This window comes from Lathamus discolor, chromosome 1, assembly GCF_037157495.1.
Source record: "Lathamus discolor isolate bLatDis1 chromosome 1, bLatDis1.hap1, whole genome shotgun sequence".
Lineage (NCBI taxonomy): Eukaryota > Metazoa > Chordata > Aves > Psittaciformes > Psittacidae > Lathamus > Lathamus discolor.
The window spans coordinates 131,683,209-131,698,632 of NC_088884.1; the positions used below are offsets into that span (position 1 = coordinate 131,683,209).

The 15,424-nt window shown below is 37.5% G+C and overlaps 1 protein-coding gene and 1 long non-coding RNA gene across 23 annotated transcripts in view; one reads left to right on the forward strand and one right to left on the reverse strand.

Annotated features, from left to right (window-relative positions):
* Nucleotides 1-15,424, forward strand: part of LOC136022555 (uncharacterized) — a 71,327-nt gene that overhangs the window by 49,572 nt on the left and 6,331 nt on the right. The window contains exons 4-5 of one of the 3 annotated variants that reach the window (XR_010616203.1): nt 216-288; nt 4,972-5,249. This is a non-coding gene — a long non-coding RNA (uncharacterized LOC136022555). Of the gene's footprint in view, nt 1-215; nt 289-2,797; nt 3,664-4,971; nt 5,250-15,424 lie in introns of those variants that run through there. The other 2 variants (XR_010616202.1, XR_010616205.1) reach the window with 2 other exon arrangements.
* SORBS2 (sorbin and SH3 domain containing 2) overlaps nt 1-15,424 on the reverse strand; it is a 214,055-nt gene that overhangs the window by 26,907 nt on the left and 171,724 nt on the right. For 19 of the 20 annotated variants that reach the window (XM_065695811.1, XM_065695833.1, XM_065695821.1 and 16 more), the window contains 3 exons: nt 13,232-13,346; nt 1,684-1,736; nt 829-1,016 (listed from right to left, as the gene is read on the reverse strand). In XM_065695811.1, coding sequence (XP_065551883.1) covers nt 829-1,016; nt 1,684-1,736; nt 13,232-13,346 — 356 coding nt within the window. Of the gene's footprint in view, nt 1-828; nt 1,017-1,683; nt 1,737-4,581; nt 4,639-13,231; nt 13,347-15,424 lie in introns of all 20 variants that reach the window. The other variant, XM_065695952.1, reaches the window with a different exon arrangement.

Genomic DNA, 15,424 nt, shown 5'->3' on the forward strand with positions numbered 1-15,424 from the left:
TACTTTTACAAAGGTCTAAACAGTCCCTAATACAGCTATAGGCTGCTTAGTATAGCTATGAAATACAGCAGTTCAATGAATAACAACAACTTAAACAGAAAGAGACCCACTGTACAGAATATTACTCTATATATTACTTTTATTGTCTATTACAGAAGCCTTATGTCTTGCTAAAAAGCCACAAACCAACAACTGATTCAATTATCTGTTTTCAGGAGAGAAATGTTATAGAGTGAGAACACTGAAGAACAGTAATACAGGGGTGAGTTACATGGAAAAAGAAACTAAGTAAGTTGTATATGCTGTACTAAATACTTCAAGGATTTACAAAATCAAAAATGGATGTCTGCTTGATTAATTTAGGTCCTGATAACTGACAATGTCTACAACATCAGCTATAGATTTGAAAGGTCTACTATCCTGGAAGCACATCTTAAATCTTACGTGCTATTTGTCTTGATTTACTTTTTGTATATAGTGAAAAGAGTTTTAAAAACACATCAATCTAATAAGAAAGTAGTGGGGTTAATACAACTTTATGGGTTTATAGATTGTGGTATAAATATTAGTCTTCATTTAGTTAATTTTCTTTTGTTAGAATAAGCAGTTGAAACTGGAAAATCCTTGTTACAAATCCAGCTTTTCAGCTTAAAATTACACATGTAAGAGTAAACAAGTCAGCCTTTCCTGAAAGGTGCAAAGCTGTTGCTTCATATACTAGATCTCCAAGTGAAGTGCACTGAGTAACAGCAGACAGTTGCATTTACTATCAATGTATTGTACAACACATCATCAGTGATTTTCTGCTAACAAATATGATCCTCTTACCTTTTGCTCGTGATGGAGAAGAAGGAGATGAGCTAGTTAAAGGCTTTCGAAGGGTGGTATATGGGCCTTGCATATCTGTACGGCCTGGGCTAGGCCTGTTTGCGTTCTGATCACTGTGCACCCTCTGATGGCTTACAGTAGGTTCTGACTTCCTTCGTTTTCTGTAGTCACTCGCAGTACTTGCAGAACTACAGAAATAAGCAGTATTAAGAGCAGTCTGAGGTCAGAATTCAATGATTTAAAAAGTAAACTCATTGGTTTATAGATGAAACAATACCAGGATAAACACGTCAAAAACATGTAAAGGGGAGAAGCACTGGTCTCAGGCATCTTATAGCATATTTCACCGAGAAAAGCTGAATTTCTTCTTCACCTAATTGTTTCAAAGTTTTATACAAAACTGCTATGACCTTTTAATAGTGAAAGCTTTGACATAAATGCATCAAGGTTTTAAGACTACTTGTGATACTACAAATTCAGTGCAAAGATGATAGGAAAAAGAGAATAAGAACAGATGAGGTAGCATGCTTTGGGAAACAACACTGAAAGCACTGCAGACAGCAAGGTTAAATGACAGATTGCTACAGCTGAGACAGAAACTCAGGGTTGCTAGTGGAAAGACAGAACAGGGCACGGCTTATTTTGAATGTAAAGAGTAAGTCCTTGTAAAATGAAGGTAAAATTTACACTTCAGTATCAAAGTACAAACACCCTCTCCATGCAGCTTTCTTTCGTCAGCTCACAAGGTGAATGTTAAAATGTGGCACTCTGGAACATCTGATGGTTTCAGGTCACAGAAAAAACCCTCAGGCTGTATAATCTGTGTCTACTGAAATCATGTATTGTATTTCTTACCTAGAGGGTCTGTCCAGGCCTCTGTCTGTTGAATAGTGATGATATAAGGAAGTCTGCGAAAACAAACACATGAATCTGTTATATAACTGTATATGAAAAAAGGTGATGGTTTCTGCTTATCATGGTTGCTTATACTTTGTTAATCCGTGACAAATGCTATAAGAACAGGCTATGGTTAACCACCCTGGGCACTCCAGCATAGCTACTGCAATGTTTCATGAGAACAGTTATGCAGTCTTTTAAAAGCATCATTATATTTAATTTCCTATTCTACTTCAGTGATGTTTTTTTCCTTTAAAGCACTGCTGAGTAACGATCCAAAGCCATGCTTCTCTACAACCTTTTAAAAAATAGATAGAGAACAGCCAAAATTAACCTTTACTTTAAAAACACAGAAATCGGGAAATATTTCCCTCATGCAGAAGTGAGGTCTGCAGAGCTTCTCCTCCCTTGCAGTTACTCATCGAAATCCTACAATCATATATAAATTATAGCCACATATGTTTGCAAATCCCATGATGTTTGTGGCCAGTTGCTGAGCACCTTGTATTTCTGGTAAGAACAGGGTTTTTTTTACCATGGTAGTATTTGTTTTTTAAAGTACATTCTGAAGAAGGTATTTATTCCTGAGTCTTTGCTGTTTCATAGAGTTCATATTTTCAAGTTTTTCTTTGCATCCTCTGAGAGCTGAAAAACACCTGTCTTTATGACAGTTCTCCAACCACTATCCAACTCTGATGATTTTAAAATAAATAGCTAGTATTATGAGGTTTACCTGCAATAAAACCACAGAAGCCAGCAGCAGAGTTGCTTGCACCAACAGCGAGTGTAACCAGTTTTCACATTTCTACACACCAGAGTGAAGCAAAGGCCTCAGGTCTGTGTGCTTCCCTGCACTGCCCACAAAACACACATTGACCCTGCCCTGAAAAACCTGTCTTATTTCCAATCTGACCACAACTATCAGCCTCATCTTCGGGGACCAGTCACTGCCACAGTGCGGTACCAGCAGAGGAAGGAAATTTGGGCTCACAGGTGACCTCTGTTAGAACTGTTGCATGAGGTGACACAAGCATTTTGTAGATTAATTGTCATTGCGGGGTTTCTTGTGCAGGTGCCAACCCCTTCCATTACAGACTGGACCAAGACCATCTGTCACATGACGCTGGCCAAACAGACACAAGACACTGATTACTTTCCACCACGTGTAATAGCTCCAGGACCTTACAGACCATGATGTAAATCCCAAGGGTGGTGACAGATCCCTAGTGCCTCCTATGGAAGGCAATGGCTAAATCACACAACTGAAACCAAACCAGAGAGAACTCCTTTATCCACAGCATTCCCCAGGCCATAAATAGTGTGTTAGTGATCAGCTTAAGACAGAAGTGCATGTCATGCCAAAATTGACTGCTGGGTTACTATACGGCTTTTGCTTTCTGTCCTTTATCACTTTGAATGTCCTTTTGTCCTTTGATACCTTCTTTGAAGTTTTTTCTGTATGAAAGGTACTGTATGTTGCACATTCTACAATACTAACTTTTATGACAGGCATACAATAATACATATAAGCTGTGTGGATTTTATACCTTCTAACCACAGGTAGAGCTGTAGTGATATGGCATGTAGGGGAAAAGTGAAAGCAAACAGTGGATACAGTTGCTTTTTACTGCCAAGAGTGGGTACCACTGCTTGTAGCTGTCCCTAACAGGCCTTGGGCATTTACTGACCCATAATCCCTCCAAGCCACATCCAGGTGGCCTGATAGTACACATCTTCCCCACCTCCAAAGCTAATTAGGCATTTCCCAGACTGTTCAACACTGCCGTATATAGATAAAGGCTGCCTGACAAAAAAAATTAAATATTGAAGACAACCACTCCAAACTACCAAATATAACCAAATACTCTGATGCAGTTTTACTCAAAACCGCAGGAAGTTGTAAACAGGCTTGTCTGCATGATCGTTCTAATACTTAACAAGTTGGTGAATACAATTTATAAAATTCAAAGATATAAAAAGTTTCAAAATAAAATACAAATGTCTCTTTAAAAAGATAGAACCAGTATTACTTAATAGTAGTTGTACCCAGACCTACTGAACATGATACTATTTCAAATAATCATGCTAGCTTTAAACCAAACCGGAGTGGCTAACTTGCAAACAATTAATAATTTAAGGCCACAATTTGCATGTAATTTTTTGACAGACTACAGAAGATGAGAGTGAATCACAAATATGAAGTAAAGCCACCATATGGAATAAAGCTGTCATTGCAGGATTCACTGACTTTTGCCCTAACACTAAAAGTGGGGAGTGAAGGGAGAAGGAATGAAATCCTGAATCTCTCCCACTTACAGTAGGGCAGTGACAGCCCTCTGCCTCATCTTGATGTATTTTATTTGGAGTAATGACAGTAACTGTCAATCCTACAGTTCTAAATTTACAACCAGCAACCTTAGTCATAAATACTGAATTGGAGAAATGATAGTTGAGCCACAAAGGCTTTCACTTGATAAACAGAATTTGCAGTCAAATATTTCAGTTAAAGAAATACTACTGCGCTAATGTATTAATGGTGCAATGCACTTGCTCAACTCTGAAGAAGTGGGAATTTGTCAAAGAGTTAGAGATGTACGGGCTGTCATGTAATTCTGAGTGTTAATCTCTGAGATGTTTTGGGATAAGGACTCACAGTTCCTAGGATAATAAGATCAACATCCAAATGCACTAGTGATCTGGAAAGATATGAAGACAAAGATACAATGATTGTGGATTAGAAACATCTCATAGCTATCAGAAGGAAACCACTACACTTTAACAAACTTAAGACATAAACGGTGAGAATTCCAACCCTTCTTCCCAAGAGAATCATCTGAACAAGAATCATTCATTTACCTCATTGGAAACACCAGAAGAACTGTCTTGAACATAGTCCAAAAGCTTTTTAGGTGGCTGCATCATAAAAGCAGAAGTGTAGAGATGAAATGGAGTAGAATCAATGGCAGCAAGGAATGAAACGTGGAGAAGGTGTCACAGTTAGAAACTAAGTGTTGACAGCATCAGATACAAAGAGTGACACATATGGGTAGCATGGAAGGAAGAATGTGTTACAATAGTTTTTAAATTATAAGCATCTTAATAAAATGTTAGTAACTTTAGGTAGTAAAATTTACAACTGGAATGGCTGAATCAATACTAGCAGGTTTTAATACTGATGAGACAGAAGAGTGTAAAGCATCATAGTTACGTTCTGACGGGGAAATCTCATTATATTTTATCTTACAGGAGAAACTATTCTCAGGTTATGATAATCAGAAAAATATGGTTGACATATTGTTCATCAGAAGAGTATCTGGACTGTTTCTGCCCACCTAGAGGGAGGAATGACAAAACAGCTTGAAAGGCTAGATAGGAGGAGATAAAAGGTCACCAGTGAAAATGCGATACATTATAGACTATTGGACAACAGATTAAATCCAGATACATTTAACTATTTTTTTCCTATTATTTGCTGGTGGTATTTAAAAGGCAATTTTTTTAAATGTTATAATTAAAAAAGCTTTTAAAGAATGTGTGTGATTTGTTTTCTTTTCTGCTCTCACTGAAGTAGCTGGGAGTTCTGGCTTTGGTCTATGGCTAGCTAAAAAGGGGGACTAAGGGACCTGGTTCCCAGAGTTACCTCCAGGGCCCTGTATCATGTGTTTAGACTCCTCCTGTAGCCTGGCATGTCAGTAATTGCCATGCTGAGGGAGGCTCCAAAGAATTGCTAGTTAACAGGGAAAGATAAGAATGGGAATGTTTTAAACCCTGATAGTCTCAAGCTCAAATGCTATGTCTATTTGGGATTTCCTGCCTATGGGCAGCTGCTTCTGTTTGTTTTCTCAAGCTCCCCAGAATCCTGGGGAGCTATGAAAATACTTAACCAGACTGAGGGGATGCTTGGGTTTACTTCAATCTTTCTGAGGGCATTTGAACTCCCATCCTCTACCTGTGTGGAAAGTACTCTAGCCACTGTGTTAGACATTCTTCTGTGATGAAGACATTTGCTACCCTTTTCCCTAAAGATGTTAGAGTGTCCAGGAAAGAATTTGAGCTCAAGGAGCCAGAGAGGGTGTGTGCAAAAGCAAGAGCAGGTGCATCTCCAACCTAGTTGTTAAGGCACTGTGCAGGGAGGAAGTGAAACCTAGCTCTCAGCTTGCTTCAAGGACAATGCTAATGTTTTATCCCTGTAGAAAACACACAAACAGCGTACATCCAATTAAGCCTGCAGTATTTGCAGAAGAACTGCGAGTGCCTAGGCAACTAAAGGTGAAAACCTGAGATCTCTCTGATGTTTAGGTGCTTCAACTCAATGGAGCTTTTCAGCTTTTTTTTTTTTTTTTTCAGCAATTTGTGAAAATTGAAGCAGAACTGAAGTCTGTTCAAGCAGGTGTTCAGCTTGAAAAGAGCAAACCTCTGTGTTCATGTACAACATACGTATTCTGCATGTATGCATACAGGAGAGGATGAAAAGGGAAAAGACATTTTTATCAGTATTTACTGCCATAAGCAATTTGTATATGGTTGTGTGCATTAAAATTTAGACATATTCCTTCAAGTAAAATACACGATTTGTAACTTAGCATCCCTAATGCAAACTGACATGATTATCTGCTTTAAAGGAGTTAAAAAATAATCCAGCCAAATGCAAAAGATTTAGGGAGACTACCAAAGATCCCCGTTCAACGTGTTATGTCTTGTTCTTACATATTACACAGTGCTATTTGTCTAATATGTAGTCTGTATTAAAGATATTAAAGCCACTACTCTGGCAAGTTAAGGTTCCTCACTTACCGGACGTCCAAACTCCAGTTCTGAAAAGAATTTATACCAGGGTTCGTTTTCTAAATCTATGTCATCTGGGTTTATGCGATCAGGCTGGAGCAGTTGTGAAGGAAAAGGGAAGGAAAAGGCACACACTGAGCAGGTGCTAGAAATGCCATGTCACTTTAACAACACACACACACAAACACAAAACAAATATGGGGAAAGGAAAGGAACAAAATCAAAGAATGAAGATGGTATTTAAGACAGTGAATATTCTTGTTCAAGAGCTGTCACTGCCTGGTAGCTTTAATACTTTTCTTGCTGTTCTTCCAATACTGGAAGACGTTAAACATTTTAAAATTACTCTTTCAGAGTTAATAGGGCTCTGACCACATCACTGCATTACTTAACAACATTTAATGCTACTAAAGATTGCTTGTTAAGAAGATAGTTTAAATGACTGTCATCTTCAGCATAGGCAAGAAATTGCCCACCTGGTCAGCAAGACATAACTATATCAGTATTGCATTTGGTCATTCCTTGTCTTCTCACAAAGCTTGTTAATTCTGGATCTTGCTGTCTTGAAGCAATGCTGAGCAGAGATAAGGAATCTGAATCATGCAGGCATGACTGTATTAAAAAGCCACTTCAGCATACGAAATGGAACTGGTATATTTTAAATCCTATGGACAAGAAGTTGGTGAGAAAATACGCATTCCATAATATTCATTTTAGCAGTGTTTTGTAATGCTTTATCTCCCATGGCCTTGTTGGAATAATGAAGCTTTTTTTTTCCCCCCACAGTTTTAATCTGAAATTTCTCACAGCAAAGGGATAAAGTAGCGATTGAAGATAGCATTAAGAAAATTCTTCAATGAACAGAAGAATAATTGACAGATTTATTCAAGTAGCATGAAAATATGACAGCACGAAACAGTAGAGCTCCCAATGGGATATCTAATCAACTGCAAACTTGGCTGCATTAATTATTTTCTAAAGAGCTCCAGTTCCTTTGTAGGATCTGATGCAAGCTGTCATGCAGCACAGAATTACAGTGAACTGTTGGCTTAAAGAACTCTGAAACAGAGAATTCCTCTTGTTAAAGGTGTTTCTGAATTTAAAATTTGGTCCTCCACTATTGTAATTACCAGATCTCAGACACTAATTATGGTGTGACCTAGAAAGCAATCCTCCAAGAAAATGACAGGGTCCTGCATAAAGAATGATAGTTGTGATTAAGTACGTAACTCTTTTGTCTCCTGAGTCAAGCTGTCACCAGTACACCAGAGCAATCACATACAGCTATTTCTGTAAGAGATCACACCGTGTTCTTGACCATTTCAGGTAATTAAACATCTTACAGCACTTTTCTTGCTGCCTTTGATGTTACCGGAACAGACTGTCAACTTTGCTCTACTGAAAGGTCAACAACCCTTTTGAACTACCTTGGTGCTCACGTCTGTGCTCTGTTCATGCAGTATCTGGACACCAACTACTGTTTTATAGATTTATCTTCACAATGTCCCTTTCAAGTAAGGGAAGTATTATTCCTGTGAACAGAACACAGAGTGAATGCCAGTGATGAACAACTTGCTGTGCTCCACAGCAGGGTTAGGAAGTGAAGCTGCTCTGGAGTTTTTCCCTTATGTTTCCACCATCCACAGCCATATTCAGCAATACTAATGACAACTGTTTCAACACACTATACATACCCAAGTCTTTAGTAGAAAATCACCACTGAAACCAGTTTCATGAATTGACCAGTAAAGATTTGGGCCTTAAGAGAGGCTATAATTGAAGACAAAGCACATGATTTTCTTCTACAAACAAATGAGGGCGTGAGGGCAAAAAATGACAAAGTCACAAAGCAGAAGATAACTTCATTATGTGTCAACTTGATTCCCATTACACAGAATGCTTGGTGTATTCAGAAGTTTTTGCTTACTTCAAAAAGAAACCTAAAAAACACCCACAATTTAGATCTGGATGCTCTGAGAGGACAGAACTAAACAAACAACTGCTTTTTTATAATTTTTCCGAACAATATGTTAAAATATTTGTGGTAAGTAAGTTTCCATCTGTATTATTATACCAGTGAATTAATTTTCACAGAGATGTTAATATCAATAATTGGGTACATCTACATAAAAGAAATTACATCTACATCATAAAAGAAATTACTAAATCCCTTCTAATGCATGTGGCATTGAAGTTGTGGAGCTGTTCGCACTACAAAGCCAGGCTTACTGACATTACTTGCTTGGGTAGGGTATTCAGCCCTGTGAGCCTCAAGGTCCCCTGGGTAACAGTAGCTGCACAACTACGTATCAACAGACTGTTGCTCCATATTGTAGGGAGCCAGAGCACGCCATCAGAACAGATGTTTTTCCACCCAGCTAGCCAAGGAGATAAACGTGAGAATGGGAGCTGGCTCCCTCTTAATCTGGAAATTCTCTTGCAATTAGCTGAAAGCTTAAACCCCCCCGATTTTCTGCTTGTAAAGAAAAATCAGAGGTAGTGCATTTTATGTAGTTTCTAAGTTTTTGAGTTCTTCTCATGTAGTAGTGTGCAAATAAAATGAGAGCATAAGAAAGTGTGTAGAGCTAAGTCCATGCACACAAGTTCTACTTTTATTTATAGTTTAAACGGCAGAGGGCAGCACACAAAAAGAAACTGAGCGCTGAAGCCTGCAAGTCCACTGCTGCCAGGCAGTTCTAGAGAGGACTCTGCATTCCCTGTGCTATCAAGATCAATAGGCAGGCAATTGATTTCTCTCAGCTTTCGGATTCAGTTTTGCTGAGGGACCTTTTTCTATTATCTCCCCTTCGAGCAGACTTTAAAAAGTGAACAGAGCTTGGTCTTATATCTCCCAAACTGCTTGAATAGAAGGTAAAAGTAGTAAGTAAATTTCCTTTCTATGACCTGTCAGTTGAACCATGTCACATTCCTATGTTCTATCCTTCATCCAGTTATTTAGTAACATTTCATTATATGTTGAAAATATACTACTAAAGACCAGTAACTTCACTCTTTTTGGCATTTGCATCAGATGGTCAGCACAGCACTGCATCAATACAGTCAAGCATAGAACAATGTCATTGAAAAAAAGATACATCTATAGTGCTGTATTCAGCTTTGCCTGTGATGTACTCAAGTAGACACTCAATCAAAAGCGGGCATTTAAACCGTTAAGTTACATGTTTCTCACCACTAACCACGGATCTGCATGGTCAAATTCGTATTCTGCATTTGCCTGAAGCCTCTTTGGAACAATGGACGGAGATGACTGAGATGTCTGTTGTAAATTTGGCTTTGGCATTTTATTAGCTCTGAAGTTCCCTTTTGCTTTTCCTTTTCTCTTTTTGGACTACAGCTGTTCCGGCTCCAAGTCCAGATTGACTTTGTCTCTCCATATCTTTATGAGAAGACATAATTTTAATGTCATTTCAAAACAAACCTATCCACAGAATTCCTGATTTCTTTTCAAAACACGCTGAGAAATTCTTTTTTAGTTGACAGAGTGTTACTGAAGTAACTCGGCTAACACGGAGCACAATACTCTGGTAACCAGCTTGACAGAAAACTTGCATATTCTAAAGAAAATTTCAAATTTTCCACTACAGTAAAAAACCCCTCCAAAACCCCAAATCAACAGATGTGCATCATGGTGCAAGCCCAGACTATTTCTGGTATTTGACAAAACAGTCATGTTTTTTAATGGATTCAGATCATGAAATCCTCTTGCATGTAAACTCAGCAGAAGAACTGGTATCCTGAATATATATATAAAAAATATATGGAATAAAAATTTAACCTGATGACTTTTATCTGACTAGCACATGTGTACTTTCATGCTCAGTCTAAAACACCTCATGAAAATAAAGGCATCTACTGCTTGTACCAATTTTACAAAGTCTTTTTTAACAGCAACACTCAGATCTTTCCTTAGTTGCTTTACTGCAGAAATAGAGAAATGTACATGTATGAAGGAATTACTTCACATATACATGGTTCAAACTAATATAGAATAAAAAATGTAACTTAATATTCATACGAGTAAGATGAAGTTATTACAATACAATTTACTTATTCACTGAAAGTAAACATTTATATTAGGAAACAAACCCATGGTTCAGATGATATTAGAAAAAGAAGAGTGTTTTATTGACTTGCAGACATTAGAGGTAGAAACATATGTCAGAACAACTTATGTACCACTTTATCAGTGCTGTGATATTAGAAGAAAAGGTAATGTTTTATGAGCTTATTGAAATAGGAAAAAAGGAGCTGATACATCATTGCTTGGAAGATTATTCAACAGCTTAATGTCACTTACTTTTAGTTGTAATCTCAAGCCTCCCATTTTTGTTGATGTTTTATACTCTTACAAGTTGAAATTACAGAAGGAAAAGCATTAATTTCCTGTTTCATGACAGTAGGTTTCTACAGGATACTGTAGCTTGAACTTACACTCATCTTTACATATCCATAACAAAGATAATCATCTATCCCTAACCAATCTATCCATTTAATGTCTATTATTAGGTCATTTTTTTAGGTTTATTATTTCTTACATTCTTTTGACCTGTTGAATGATATCTGCTGAATAACATTTCCCATGAAATGTTAGTTTTACATTGAATCTCATTTTATTACATTCTTCCTGTGTTTCTAACCTCCACATTAATCACAACTGGTTCCAGTGTAGAACCTACATCAATAAAGGAAATGCTGACTTTTCAAACCTCATCTGCCCTAACATCATATAATGTAGCTGTAAATTTTTTTGTTATGATCATTTTGGTATCAAAGCTCCAATCCTGTAGACATGGAAATTATTTCATTTCAGCAAAAAATTTTTAGATTTGAAGTGTTGGAGAAACTCCCTTTGACTTTTTTTTTTTGTTCTGGCAAAACTCATAAGGTAAGAATTTGCAGTTCAGATGCCATAAATGTCCATCTTTTACAATATTAATGAACTATACTCTTATATTCCGTATTTTGATTACTGTTTTCTTTCACTATCATCAGAACAATTTTTAAGACATTAAAAGTAATAAAAAATTCTGAGATTATCAAGATGAATTAATTCATGCAATACTGACACAGTTGAGAATTCAAGAGTTTTCAACTGAATTTGGAATTAATGCATTGTTTTCAGATGTCAGGTTCTCCTACACACACAGAAAAGTCTTTCAGCCTCCTCTGCTGATTACCCTTTAAGAAGTCATGAGCTTTGCCTTCCACATCCCATTCAGTGAACACAAGGAGCACAAAATTAGACTGCATAAGCAAGTTAAAAAAAAAAAAGGATTCAGACACAGCCAGCAAAGTGCACTTTTTAAAATTTCATTGCTTTGCTAAAATTGAAAAAATGTACCTGTGATCATATTCATCAGCAATTCCATTTGAATGATTTTTTCACTTTACAGTAGTTGAAAATATAATTTGTTAGAAAAGTGAGGCCATTTTTGCAATATCACTGTAATTTTCTAATTTTTCACTTGAAACTGCGGTTATTCTTTGGCACTGAGAAGGCTGGTAAATGACCTCACTGTGTATAATGCAGCCGCGGCAATCAAAAAAGCACTCAGAACAAATGCCATTACCTTTTAAATGAAATTAAATTCATCATCACAATAAATACTAAGTCCCATTTAAGCATACTGAGTACTTAGCAGTTCCTATAAAAGCGCCAATTTCCACTTTGAAAAATGCGTCAGTTCTGCAAGAACTTAATTTTACAGAAACACAGATTAGTATTTTCTAGTTAATGACAATTATGTTCCTGCAATGACCACAGAACCACAAGGGAAATGTGCTTAGTAAAGGTGTTTCGCACTGTTGAAATACTACATATGTGGAATTCAATTATCTGTTTAATGAATTTTGTATTAGTAAAATTAATTCTGTGAAGAAACATGTAATACAGTAATACAGAAGCAAATAACAGTCCAGTATTGATTACACGAATGCCTTTGTTTTCCTAAAATACAAGAGTACTGAGACAGCACAAAGGTAAATTAGAAAGGCTGAGGGAATGTGTTTTTCAGTAAATGACGTCTTCTGTTAATGGTAATTTTGCATGCATTAAGCATAGCTCTGTCAGACATGCTCGTGAAAAACTCCACAATTGCTATCATTATTCAGAAAGCAGAAATAAAGGCTTCTAATTACACGTTAGTGTACACTGAGTAATCACAGCGTAATTGAGGCTGGAAAGGACCTCCAGAGGTCATCTAGTTCAACCTCTGGCTAAAAGCAGGTCTAATCAGGTCAGGTTGCTCAGGGCTGTGTCCAGGTGAGTCTTGAACACCTCCAGAAATGGATATGCCGCAGCCACTCTGGGCAACCTTGACCAGTACTTGACCGAAATCTCCTTCTGCGTATGTTTATTTTAATGCATTAATTAACCATCATATGTGCTGTCAGTGCTACTCAAAATGAGTGCTGGTGATGCATGCCAATTAGAAAAGCAGCTTCCATTAATTCACAGTTCTGCTTATTTGCACAGTAGTGGCTTGATTTCTTGGAAATAGCAGAAGATCTATGTTCAGCAAATAAGCTAAACCTCCATTTTCAACACAGTGATCAGGAAAGACCAAAGACTGCTGCAAAGTCATATTTGAAAAAGGACCTTAAAAATTAATCTAAGCATTTATAAGGAGTAGTAAATAATAAAACGATGACCTCTCACCAAAGGTCTTACTGTGTTACCCATTCCACTTATGTGTCTTACCGGTCTTTCATGTTCAAGGATTGATGATTTTCCTGGCTCATATTCAAAAATACTTCTTGGTTCGGAGCGGAACTTGCGGGTATCTACCTTTCTGTCTGGGGGATCCCAGTCATTTCTAAATAAAAAATAGGAGCAATTGAGTCAATTTGCTCTCACTGCCATCTGCTTTACATCTCTGTGCAAGAGAAACATGCAAACCCAAACAAATTCAGCATGGTTTCTCTTTCCAGATTTCAGCTGTGAAATGTCTGGCCTAGCAGTCAAATGTTTTGACCACTGTATCATCTTAACGCATCTACAGCAGGTAGACTCAGTACGGCAGAGTACTAAGAAAAATACTAGAGATGTCATAGAATCGTATCATAGAATCACAGAATGGTTTGGGTTGGAAAGGACCTTAAAGCTCATCTAGTTCCAACCCCCCTGCCATGGACAGGGACACCTCCCACTAGATCAGGTTGCTCAAAGCCCCATCCAACTTGGCCTTGAACACTGCCAGGGAAGGGGCAGCCACAGCTTCTCTGGGCAACCTGTTCCAATGTCTTGGTGAAGAATTTCTTCCTTGTATCTAATTTAAATCTCCCTTCTTTAAGCTTAAAGCCATTCCAGCCTATGGCTATGTCCAGCCTATGGCTATGTCCAGCCTATGTGTTCACTCATACTTTTGTTATAACCAGTAGACCAGTTTAAAAACTTCCCTGACATGCTGTGTCAAAATACCATAAGATTCCTTCTCAAACTGCAAGTTTACCATACTTGTTTTTAACATAGGCAAGTGGTAAATACTTTTGTCATCACACAATATGATAATAAGTTCATGTTGAAAAAGTTACAAAATTTTCTGAGACAAAAAATGAGGAATTATTTTAAAAGACAGTTTGAAAACCTAATAGATGCTCTTCATTCTGATCTGAGATTTAAATAGTAGCAGTGGAACTGCTCCTTAATATCCTTGCAAGCAGTATACTGTTTCTTTGGAAATTCAAACAGGTAAACCAGAACAAGAATTTGGCAGTTGACTCTGGGACAGAAATTTATCCATTTTCTCTACAGCTATAAATTTGCTATCATTTTAATAGTGATATGCCAAGAATAAAAAGTAACCCCTACTACTGTATTTTTTTCAGTCATTTACCATGCTATTATTCATAACTACTTTACAGCATAGCTATTCATACTATTTTATTCAGTTATTTAGTTCCTATCACAATGAGAGCTACCTTTTCATGGCAGCTTTTGTAGTTGCCACCTACACTGCATTTGGAAAACTGTAGCTCACACATCTTTTTATTTAGCTCTGTGTGAAATGACCTACTAGTAACTCAGAGAATGGGGGAAAGGAAAAGGGAAATCCTAACAGCTATTCTCTGTATTTACAATAAGAAAGAGCATACACAGACGAAATTCTATCAGTTCAGCCCTTCTGACGTGACTTGGTTTGATGTGACCTGACATAATAAGGCACATGTCATGTGCCTTAAAACAATCTATGGGGTAGCTTTTGTTTACAGTACATGTGTGAGTGCAATCTCTGGGACACAGACACCTCCATAAAATGCCCTACATTTCAAGGGAAGTGGTTCTACATGGCTCTATTGTTTGTTTTCACTGAAGAAAAAACCAGTTTCAGGAGAGAAAAGATGGTATGTTTTGAGAATGAACAGGAAAATGGAAATGTTCTGATAACGCTGCATTATACTGCAAGTCACTGAAGTAAAAAAGATGCTACTGAAATTCCGATTCACTCAGTTCACCTAATTTGCAGTTCAGCCTGTAATCCCTTATGGACTATATTTTTGAGCCCAACTGTTAATGCAAACTGTATCTTGCTTCCCAGCTACAAAACTGTGATACATGTGGACCTAAGCCTCTTATGTGAGATTTTAAACACTCAGGCTTTATAGGCAATTAAAAAAGAATCTCCCAATGGCAGGAAAAGATTGACAAGCTAAAGCTGCCAGCAGCAGGCAAAGCATAACTAACGTGTTTGGCATCCCCTGGGCTGGAGAACGTAGATTTTGACTGCCTGCCTTACCATGCATGAGATTATAAAAGGAGAGCCTAAACAACCAAATTCAGTGCTGAAGCAGTTATTTTCAAGCTTGACAAAAGAAACTGCAACAGCCTCAGTTTCTGTGACCAAGGTATTTGGCCTAGCACAGGATGGTGACTCACGTAACTTCAGAGGCCAAA